General features: G+C 36.3%; 1 protein-coding gene across 6 annotated transcripts in view; it reads left to right on the top strand.

The window, feature by feature from the left end:
* Positions 1-12,197, top strand: part of DST (dystonin) — a 424,928-nt gene that overhangs the window by 397,394 nt on the left and 15,337 nt on the right. For all 6 annotated transcript variants that reach the window (XM_063097801.1, XM_063097800.1, XM_063097799.1 and 3 more), the window contains 7 exons: positions 914-1,083; positions 2,385-2,544; positions 5,021-5,215; positions 5,707-5,835; positions 8,979-9,122; positions 9,814-10,002; positions 11,378-11,507. In XM_063097801.1, coding sequence (XP_062953871.1) covers positions 914-1,083; positions 2,385-2,544; positions 5,021-5,215; positions 5,707-5,835; positions 8,979-9,122; positions 9,814-10,002; positions 11,378-11,507 — 1,117 coding nt within the window. The remainder of the gene's footprint in view (positions 1-913; positions 1,084-2,384; positions 2,545-5,020; positions 5,216-5,706; positions 5,836-8,978; positions 9,123-9,813; positions 10,003-11,377; positions 11,508-12,197) is intronic.

Genomic DNA, 12,197 nt, shown 5'->3' with positions numbered 1-12,197 from the left:
GCCACTAAGTGAGTCAGCTAGTGGGACGGAGTGAGATTTCATCATGCTCCTCAGAACGGCACACAGTTTAAAACTCATGAATTGTTTATTCCTTGAACTTTCCATTGCAGATAAAGGAGTATTACTATAATTCATCCCTCACACACACGTGTACATACACAAACCTGAAAGGCTGAGTAACAATGTAAAAAGCATCAAAGTATAGATGTTATATTAGTAATATAGCTATTTGGTACAGGACAAGTAATCTGTAGACCTTTTGAAGTTTTTGTAGGGCTTTAAATAGGTGGGGAGGAGGGATGTATGCTGCCCAAGTAGAGTGAACAGAACGAGCAATAGGTGCAAACCTAGGAAGTTAGCAGTGGGGTTCTTACCTGCCCCTAATCCTGGATCAGAGAAAAAATTACATGTATTATTATTGTGACAATAAATCTGTTTGATTTTAAAAAGTAGTAAATTTATACATTACTGAGTCACTCTGTGTCTATACCAGACCCCTTGTTACTTTTAGAGTATTGACTACATTTTCCTCTCCAAAACCTTGGGTACTTCAGTAGTTTATTAGCAATTCCATTTCATCATAACTATTATACTGTTTGTGGTTTATATCTACAAGACATTCAGGATTCATTTTGCTTTGAAATTATTTTCGTGACATTAATAGGTACTCTCAGAGACACCTGGCTTTGCAGAAAAAGAAATCCTTCAATTTGAAGGTTTAATGATTCTTATTCATATTCTCCCTGAGGTGTTCCTGTGTAGAATACAGCGCCACACCATCTGACTTGACTATTTGCTGATGTCTTCCAGTGTTTGAACTCTATTTATTAGGGATGCCTCTTTCAATGTCTCTTAACTATTTGTTTATGAGTCCCTAGTATAAACACACTTTGTTTTCTTATTAAACATATAGGAGTTTCAGAAATCACTCGGAGCCAAGCATTCTGTCTATGACACCACCAACAGAACTGGACGTTCTCTGAAGGAGAAAACCTCCCTGGCTGATGACAACCTGAAACTGGATGACATGCTGAGTGAACTCAGAGACAAATGGGATACCATATGTGGAAAATCTGTGGAAAGGTAAAACGTTCTTTAAGGCAGTTGGGTTACTTTGCAGACCTCTTTCAAGTATACAGTAGTGTGCTTTGCAGGGATATTTTAGGAACAGTAGGTACCTCCTTTGCCTGGGGAACTTCTGCTTGTCCTAAATACCCCACTCGCACAGCTCTTGCATTGAGAAGACTTCACTTTCCATTATTGTTTATTTTTAACTACACATTACAATATAAATGGGTATCATTCTTCAAGCCACTGTCATCTCACACCTGACTATACCAACTGCTTCTGACTCATCTTCCCAGGTCCACTTCTAATCTCGTTTCCACATAACTACTAGAATGTTTTTTTTTAAATGTAAATGGGATCTTGTCATTCCCCTCCTTCATTCCCTTTGGGGACTTACTGTTGGGCGTGAAATATAACACAGGTTCCTTCTTGTGGTGTGCAGGGTACTGTTGATCTGGCCCCGGCATTGCCTTCCAACTTTATCCACTCTTTTCCAATCTTCCTCTCTCTCCTTATACTTCCATGAAGGCTCAAGACTTTATTTCAAAAATTTTAAGTGTTTAAGAAAGTACAAAGAGTTCAAATATCCTGTAAATTTTTTCAAAATTTTTACCGATTCTTAGTCTTAATTACTTTTGTCAGTATCAAGGTTAAATAGTATATTATATTTAGTTCTAGGGAATTCCACAATAGGTTTTTGCATTTTTAAAAAACCTTGACTTCTCCAGTCTCAAAAATTTACATACTTTTTGCAATATCATATAAGTGATTTAATTTATGACATTTTTGAAAAGAAAAAGTCAACAAATTACAGTGAAGGCAGACAGATCAGCGAATGCCAGGAGTTAGAGATGAGGGCGGGGTGTAACTGTGGAGAACTAGCAGGAGGGAGATTTTTGGGATTGTGGAACTATTGTGTATCTTTATTGTGGTGATGGTTATATGAATCTATAGATGTGTTAAAATGAAAAAAACTATATACCAAATAAAGTCAAGTTTACTGTCTGATAAGTTAAAACAATATTGTAAATACTAAGAAAGTATGTTTTTATGAAGAAACTTGAAGGATCAGTGATTTCCAAAGATGGCAATTAGGGAATTTTCCTAGAATTGATGCCATATATTTAAGGAATAAAAAAGAAAATTTGAGAAAACTTCTGTTATTTTCTAAAGAAAGTAAAGAAACAGCAGTGAATAAGTATATTGCTCTTCTTCTTGAGTACCATTGAGCCTCCATAAATGAATTTTAGATGTTCATATATATAAGGGCAGCTTTTTTGTTGCTCAGTTTAATTTTTCCACCTTTTCCCCCCCAGACAAAACAAATTGGAGGAAGCCCTTTTATTTTCTGGACAATTCACAGATGCCCTGCAGGCCCTCATTGATTGGTTGTACAGAGTTGAACCCCAGCTGGCAGAAGACCAGCCTGTCCATGGAGACATTGATTTAGTGATGAATCTGATCGATAATCACAAGGTATTGTTATCTGGGACATTTTATTTTATCTTGTTGTTTGATTATTCTACATATACAGGGAAACATCACCACTTAAATTAGCCTTTTATCATCAGGAGACTCTACATCATACAACATAACAGTCTTTATTGTTGAAATGTGCCTACGTTTGAGCTGAATCAGGAAGCCAACTTTAAAAGTGAGGGCGGAAAATTAATATCATTGAAATACTTTTGTTTTTAATTTGCAGATCTAAAACCTTTTTAGAACCTCGAAAGTGATACATTCTCTGGTGTTTTAAAATATGTTTCTTCTGTTTAGATAATACACCACTACATTCTGTTAACAAAAAACAAAACAAAACATGTTTCAAGAATGTTTTACTATCTTTAGTTATTCATTTAAATAATTATGTAATAAAAAGCAAAATCATTCATCCAGTGACCTGGAACTAGGTCATTGCATAAGTGTGTAAATTTGTGACACGATCCAGAGGGGTCATGATCATCTGCTTTTCTTTTTTTTTTTAAAAACCGTTTTAACCTTGCCCCTTGAATTGTAGCAGTTTATGAGTCCACAGCATGTGCTATGAGCGATTTGACTATTATTTACTGTAAGAAAATTGGTTTCTTTGCATTTTCCTGATATGTATGTTAAGCTGTCATACAAATCAAAAGTAGTATTTATGGGTCCAGCTGATACTAAGTGTAAGGTCCTAAATTATGATCCAATGGTATAATAATACTTAAAGAGCTTTGGAAACAACATGAAGCATAGTACTAATGTAGAATGGCTGTATCCAAACCAACTTTATAAACAAATGTCTTACAGCACTCTACTTGAATTCATGTTGAGTTTCTTCTCTGCTTTTTAATTTTTTAGTTCAGAAAATTTATTTCATTTTAAAATGTTCTCTTCCCGGGTTATTCTATTTTTGTCTTACCTATTTTTTCTAAAATAGTTGGTCCTGTCGCATATTTATTTTACCTTTTCTGTTTCTATTCTGTCATTATACCCAAAATAGAGTTTGTTACACATGAATATCAACAGAAAGTAAAAGAATAAATAACATCAATCAGGCCTACAAATATTAAAAAAAAATTTTAATTACATTGCTTTGCTTATATTGAAATAAATGTTTTGCGCATGATTAATACAAACTCTTCCATTTTCTGGCATTCACTCAATGAGTAATGAATAGTGTAATGTTACTTTTTAAATAAATACCATTTTTGTAAGCTCACTATCTAAATATTTACTACCCTAGGCACTTGCCAGATTTTTTATATATTAAAGGTCATCAAGAATGAATTAATCATTTAGCATTAGTAATACAGTTGGAAAGCTCAAGAAGTTTAAGTATACAAAGCACATTGAAAAGTCTACTCAGAACTATTGGACTAGTCCTATCACGAATGGAATATTTCAATACTGTACCTTCTGTGCACATGTTTGTGTGTGTGTGTGTGTGTGTGTGTGTATACATGTGTTTGTATCTATCTGTGGGTATACCTCATTTAACACTGTTAGAGTGAAATCAGTCAAAGAATTTATCACACTATGTCTGGATTGTTTTGGATGGGCTCATTTTTGTGAATGATCTGAGTATCACAATAGAAACACATAAATACAGCCAACTGGTAATATTCATTTGTGATGATTTTTTGAAAAATAAGTTAATTTTATTCTAGACAGAAGGTTGGTTATCTGAAAGATTTAGCTGCATATACAGACTCTTGGCTCAGAAATGAAGAGCCCTGGGCTCACTTCTTGTTTAAGTCTTCTGGCACGTCAAAGTTAGTCAAAATTAGGCAGGGAAAAGAAGCCCAAAAACCTTTCCTCTCAAATGACAGGTAAGGCTTAAATCCTAGCCTCTAAAATTGACATTGTGGGTTAGTACTTAGGATGCTGTAAAAAGGAGCAAGGGACCACATGCCAACACCCTGTGGGATTCCCTGCCATTATCTCTAAGACCCCCATGGAATACAACAGAGTGCTTAGTCATCCGTGAGTCTCTTAGACATGTCTCTTAGAGCAGTAGGGTAGCCGCTCACACTTATGATTTGAGAGGAATTGGGACATCATATTAAAAAAGCATAGAAAAAAGAGTTTTATGCATTTGTGTGTGTGTGTGTGTGTGTGTGTGTGTGTGTGTGTGTGTGTGTGTGTGTGTGTGTGTGTGTGTGGAATTGAAATGAGGAAGACTGGCCACCATTATTTAAATCCAATGTGTTACTTAAAAAATAAGGTAATCATATTCTTTCATGTGAATGTTATAAGACTAAACAATATAAGACTGTGTTCTTGACAGTGCTCCAATAGGAGCAGTGTGTCATTTCTCACCTTCTGAATATTCTGCCCAAAATATGGTCATTGAACTGTAAGTCTTAGATATCTATATGTGATATCATGTACATATATATATATTTCAAACGGTATGTTTTGCTGTTTTGGTTCTATAATTTAAAATTAATTTTTAAAAATATGGTCTTCTTAGGTCTTCCAAAAAGAGTTGGGGAAGAGGACCAGCAGCGTGCAGGCCCTGAAGCGCTCAGCCCGCGAGCTTATAGAAGGCAGTCGGGATGACTCCTCCTGGGTCAAGGTCCAGATGCAGGAACTAAGCACCCGCTGGGAGACCGTGTGTGCACTTTCTGTATCAAAGCAAACACGATTAGAAGCAGCCCTGCGTCAGGTAAAAACCACGTACATGATAGCCGAGTGTAGTGAAGAAATATTGAAACCTCAGCAGAACTGCTCTTGTAAGGAACTGTGAGGCTCCTCATTTCTCAACCAGGACAGTCGTGGTGAAGGGAGTTCTAACAGCTTCACTGCCTTGATCCTTCCCCCGTCCTCCCTCAAGAATTTAAATTACTCACAGAGGGAGCTTTTCTAATCTTCACATAAATGTGCTGCTGGAGTGATCTTTCAGCTTTGAAAGTATGATGGGCTGCCATTCATTTAAACTCTTCCTGTCGGCCTTTTCCTTATATTAGTTGGTTTCTTACATTTGTAAAATGCAGCACCACCTATCTTTTTTTTAAATGGGAGTAATGCATATGCATATGATTAATTTAATTTTTTTTTTTCATTGAGGGGGAAGAATCTATTATACAGTTCTTTGAATTTTACTAACAGGCTTTTTTGGGAATTTTGTTTGTGGGGGGTGTACGTGTGAACTGTTAGGCAGAGGAATTTCACTCGGTGGTCCATGCCCTCTTGGAGTGGCTGGCTGAGGCGGAGCAAACCCTGCGTTTCCATGGTGTTCTCCCAGACGATGAGGACGCTCTCCGGACTCTCATCGATCAGCATAAAGTAAGTAATACAAAAATGCTAAGGAAAACTAAGTGAGAAAATCCAACAAAGTAGACCAGACAGACTCATGATTGCAAATATCAATTGCGTGAATATCTTCCTTCCTGAGAAGTAATTAAACGTCTGGCATATTTGAGAATTTTTCTCTATCTTCTTTGCTTGCATATATGTGTCCCCACGCACCCACACACATGTATGTGGAGCTGTCTTTTCATGTCTTCTTTTTAGAGGAGGCACTTATCTTAATGTTAATCGTCTGTTTCCTATCTCTGGGAAACACATTGATTTTTCCAGGGGGTTATTTGGCTTCTGACCAAAACTGGTTAATTTTGTTTCACTGTTATGTGGATTTCAAAAATGAAACTTCCTTAATGAGCAGTGCAGCATTTATAGAATTATACCAGTAGAATTATAAATTTTGACCTTTGTGACTAAGACAGGCAAGTAATTTAATAACTCATCTTTAAATTTTATTTTTAAGCCTCTGCTGCTTGCGTTTTTAATAAAGACCTTTTTAAAATTCTTTTAGGAAGTAACCTACAGTATACATTATAAATTTTAAAAATGAATTCCATAAGTAGATATACTGTTGAAAAACTAACCAAGTAAAAATCTGGCCATTGAGTTTTCAAGTCAAGATCTTTCCTGTGGCAATGCATGGAACTTGGCAAAACCTTTAAGAGAGTGGTCCAGATAGCTCTTCACAGATGTTTTTTAACCTTTGACTCTTTGACTCAAATACTGAGGAATTTGCAGTGCTAACTCTCAAAGTAGTGTTGATGTCAGCATGTCCTATTAACTTTAAAGGATCTTTTTAACACCACTAAATAACCTTGTCTTTCAAGGTCAGGTTGGAAATACATCATTAATTCCAGTGAAGCACATATTACCTCGTCTATACAGACTTGTTATTTTAATTAATGCCCTTTCTCAAAGACGGGTTGCCTAACCCTATAGCAATGAAATATTGCCTTGTCATTAATGAAAGTGCTGTGAGCTTGTATAGCATTATCTGGAGGACTGAAATGCTTTACACACCATTTAAATTTGAAGCTAGAGTGTAAGAATAGGAAAATTACATAAAATTCATTGTAAATTTTTTATTCAGCTCAATATTTTTTAAAATCTAGTTTATATTATTTTACTGACCATCAGCCAGCATTGAGTTTCACTAAAATACTTGGGTTTGGGTCTCAGAGTAGCAATAAGTATCTGCTGGACCCCCCTTGAAGCCCACTGTACATATCTAACACCCTACAGAAAGGGGCCTACTTGTGGCATCACCTCCTCACAGCAGGACCAGGAAACCCCCAGGAAGGCAAGTATCCAAAGCAGGGGTAGTGGTTTTATAACAAATTATTTAAAGTTGTTTTTAAATAGCATAAAATTACCTGTAATTTCATTAAGTGCTTCTTAGTAATAATAGTTTACAGTAGCATTATTCATTCTTTTTCATTTCCTCTGCTTCCCTTCATACATTCACCATTCACCAATTGAAGGAAAACAGAATATTTTATTTAATTTCTTTGCACCAGGACTAGAGACTTCTCAGTATAATCCAGTTTCTAAAAAATGGCAAGCTTTCCCACGTGGATACAAACCACTAAGGTAACACTCAGACTAGATTAGAAGAGCACAGAATGAAGTATGGAGTTAATAGTCCAGTCCACCAAATTTTGGGCATGACTCTAGTTTTTTTAGATATAAGAGTGATTAAAAATACATGATCCGTGTCAGCTGTCCTCTGGGGAAGCACAGCTGTTATTAACGTATATTTTTCTCTTCCTAGTAAAGTTTTCATTTTTTAAAATTCATTTAAGAGGATCTGTACTGGGGAAAATTAGAATGTTTTTAAAATAGGTTATGATATTAAAAAAGTAGATCCTGGTATCAGAGTACATTGTTAATTGAAACGACTCCACAATAATAAACATGTAAATAAAAGGGCTAAAAAACATTTATAGTGAGTCACAAAGCTCTTTTGAGCCAATTAATGGGAAAACAAAAGTGAGTAAGACGCAGTGTTTAATCTGTGGACCTTAGAGTCTGGTAGACACGTATGTAAACAATTATAATATAGCAAAATGCCAGAGAAGGGGGTATGTAACAGAGCTGCTTTACAGAGGTTATAACAGAATGTCACTATATATTAGAGTAAAAAACCAATAATTTAAAATGAACACCCCTGTTCATGGCATGAATAGCGTGGATGTCACCTGTGTCTGCAGCCCCTGGCACTCATTGACAGTGTGATCAAACAATCCCTCTAAGTCTAGGGGTCCACGTAGATCAGGGTGTCTGTGGATGCTCTGAAGTTCTATATGAGGTTTTGGAAGCATGCCACATTTTTCAGGGCAAAGGTCTTCATTTTCTAACCAAATTTTCAGAGTTCTATGATCTGTGTGCCTATGGATATAGTTCTGATGGTAGAAAGTACAATTATGTATGTGAGACATTTGTAAAAATTTTTTCAGAAGATTATCCTTGACTTGCCTAAGCTCTGTTTATCCTGCTGCCCCATGGAACTGGCCCCCACAGAGGAGAGTAGCTCTTAGTGGCCTTTGAAAGGGACAGTTCTCATATAGGCTGGCCTGCTGTCAATCAGGTCCACTCCCTCCAGCCTCCTCTAACTCTCAGAGGGATGCTTTGGGCCCTCTCTTCCACACCCCCAAACATTTATATCTCCTTGCCCAGCCTTTTCTCTTCTTTAGTAATTTTTTGGTACATATTCCTACCTTTCCTGGCACAGTTAGTGCTATTTTAAATACTAACTTCCTGGTCTTATTTGTTAGACCTTTTTTTTTTTTTTGGCCATCAATAATGTTTCTATCTCTGGCAGTACTCTCTCTCCCAATTGTTCTCTCCATTAATAATATAATTATATCCAAATTTAGGAGAGTTTTTTTAATAATACACCTTTTAAAGCATAAGACATTATCTTATACTCGTACTTTGATATACTCATTAGAAAATACTTTATCACCTATTTTGTCCTCTTTTCCTCCCCAATTAGTGGGTGATTTCCAACTGGATACATCAGTTGAAGTTCTTGTTTGTTTAACTCTGGAAGTCACATGAACATCACCAGAGTGTTGTTTTCAGCCAGTACCAACAGCTAATTGAAGTCTTCATTTTTGTTATAGGAATTCATGAAAAAACTGGAAGAAAAAAGAGCTGAGCTAAATAAAGCTACCAGTATGGGCGATGCTGTTTTGGCTATCTGCCACCCTGACTCCATCACCACCATTAAGCACTGGATAACAATTATACGGGCCAGGTTTGAGGAGGTCAGTCTGTCTCAGATCATCTTTCTGGTGGCAATAACTTTGAGAGTTGGGGGGTGTCAGAAATCTCAGCAATTAAGATGCACTTACAACTGTGAGAAAATGAGGCCTTTACATAGAAAATGTTCTTTAAAATCCTCTTCTTGTGCACATTACCAGTCTCTAAAATTCACTTTTCTTTAAAAAGTTAGAGGAATTTTGCACCTGTGTCCCTGAAACACTAAAAGGCAAATATTTGGTTCACAGTGTAACATTTTTTCCCACTTCCACATTGTGTCTGTTGAATAATACAGCAGTTGAATAGTATTTCAGAGCAACATATACTTGTGCAGTGAATTGGTATACACGAAGAGAATTAATTCTCTATTCAGGATGTTAGCTTTTTATATTTCCACTCTGTGCTCCATGGAGTAAACATCTTGATCCCTCAGAGAATGCATATTTGAACTGAAGTTAGAAAGCAAAAGCCTGAGTGACGGGTGCACATCTTTAAACTTTTCAAGGTGATGAACATCATCAAGGGCTCCCAGATGCTCCTCAAGCTGGGTCTTGGTGCCACTAATGCCTTATAGAAAAATGTTATGGGCCTAGCCCAGGATGATCCTAATTTACATTTAAAATTTGTGTCTTTTACATCAATGTAATTATTCACTAAGTTGGAGGAAATTCAGAGCAATGTCTGTTTCTGCAACAGGTGCTGGCCTGGGCGAAGCAACATCAGCAGAGATTAGCAAGTGCTCTGGCTGGGCTCATTGCCAAACAGGAATTGTTGGAAGCTTTGCTGGCTTGGTTACAATGGGCTGAAACTACACTTAGTGATAAGGATAAAGAAGTTATCCCCCAGGAGATTGAAGAGGTGAAAGCCCTCATTGCAGAACATCAGGTAAAATAAATATATCCTAACCCCTGTTAGCCGTCATCTCAGATATTTTCTTTCTTTCATTGCCACACTTCTCAAAAGCTTGCTTTGTGCTTGTTATCTATCCATCCTCAAACATACTCCTCCACTCCTTACAACTGGGTTTCTAATTGTACAACTGCCCTCTGTGACCTTCTCAAAACTCTTTCCTTCTTTGTCCTCTGTGAAGTCCTCTTGTGGCCTTGTCTCCCAACTCTTTAGCTTTTATCCTCAGCTCTCTGCTCCTCTCACTCTGCACCCTCATTTGGCGACCTCACCCAACCCCATGGCTTCAACTGGTACCTTGTTTGATTGCTCCATATTTGCATTTTCATCTGTCTCCCAAGTACTACAAGCAGTACTTCAAATACATCTTATCAAAAAGCAAACACATAGTCTTTCTCAGAAAAATTACTTCTCCTGTATATCCTACTCATTTTAACCTTGAAATGATGGGTGTCATGCTAACTCTGATTTGTTTGCTTGTTAGTTTGTTTAATATGTATTTACAAAGAGGCACATTGTCAGCTCAGTTGACTAAGCAATTAACATTGCCTTATTATATACTAATAAATGTCTACGATACCAATGTCAATAATGGCCCCAAATGTCTTGGTTCATGTTCTCTGTGATCAGAGGTATCAAAGGAGTCAGAGTTCTCCAGTGTGACAAATATTCCAGAAATGTGTTACTTTACTTTCCGCTTTTCTTCTTTTCCCCATCTCTTTTCACCACAGTCTCTGCCTTTCCTTAGCCTTTGCTACGTATTTCAGATATAGGAATACCTAGTCAATAATAATTATAAGCCTAAGGAGATGAGATAAGAAATGGCAAGATAGTCAAACCTTTTAAATATAGCTATAATAAACTTCAATCTGAATAACTTTTACCCTCCTTGGAAAAGCTTATTTATGAATGTTTTAATGTATCTGCATTTAATGTGGGTGCATTATGTTACTATATGTCAAAGCTAACTTAAATATTTCAAATATATAGATGAAATGTGCCACAGAAAAGGGAAAACCCCAGCTAACCAGTTCCTTTGCAGACAAATAAATGTTCACTAAAGATTCTTCTGGAAGTAGAATACTGCTCCCCTGTATGGTCTTCAAACTAAAACAAATTATTTTTAATTTAATTTACTCTCTTTACCAGCCATAACATTTTTCATTCTTTAGAAATTAATGAATGCTGTATTATAATGATTTAGACATTTTCCCCCCTAAAGATAGAATGTGATGATTTATTCTTCTTCAGAAATAATAGCATGGTTCCTTTATCCGTTTATTTTTAGCTCATTTCTAAAGATGGTTTTCTCTGATATACTTTTATTTAATTGACACAATCCCTTTCATTTCAGACCTTCATGGAGGAAATGACCAGAAAACAGCCTGATGTTGATAAAGTAACCAAGACCTATAAGAGGAGAGCGGCTGACCCTTCCTCGTTACAGTCCCATATTCCGGTCTTGGATAAGGGACGAGCAGGAAGTAAGCAGTGGCCAATTTTTTAAAATGAAGAAGGTTAAACAAGGAAGCTAGTTCCTTTCTTTTAAATTATCATTCGAAATTTTGGAGCAATTGGTGATTCTACATGAGCACTCTATCATAAAAGTTTTTCTCGAAAGAATACATGGGCTCAAGTATTGTAGCAACTTATTTAAAAATAAAGAAAAAGACATGTCCAGGTTTCTGGATTTAACTTTATTTGCTTGAAGTGTATCATTCAGATTAGCTAGAAAAAATTGGAAAAATTGCAACAAGAACAGAAATTATCACCCCCCTTTGAATTGCCTCATTTTTCTTCTATTATATGAAGAATGTAAAATGAATGTACCTGAACATAGAGTAAAGGTCTTGATCTAAGTGTTCATTGGTGACCAGCGATCTGACTTTGCCCATGTTTGTGTGACTTCAGACTCTATTTACTTACATCTCAAACTCTTAATCCATGGAAATGGCATTTAAAAGAATAGTAGTTTGGAGATTTAAAAGAAGCACAATATTTATATCATGCATTTTGTGTATATCTGAATGGTGCCTTGATTTTTTAAAAAGTGGTGTCAGAACTGTTGTAATTACTGTATTACACAAGGAGGCAAGGTAACAATGTGATTAAGAACACTGGAGTCAGACTCCTTAGCTGTCCCCACCACTTACCAACTGGAAACATTACCTTGG

The sequence above is a fragment of the Cynocephalus volans genome, chromosome 5 (genome assembly GCF_027409185.1).
Source record: "Cynocephalus volans isolate mCynVol1 chromosome 5, mCynVol1.pri, whole genome shotgun sequence".
Lineage (NCBI taxonomy): Eukaryota > Metazoa > Chordata > Mammalia > Dermoptera > Cynocephalidae > Cynocephalus > Cynocephalus volans.
Note: the sequence above shows the minus strand (reverse complement) of the source record. Positions and strands in the feature narration are given on the sequence as shown.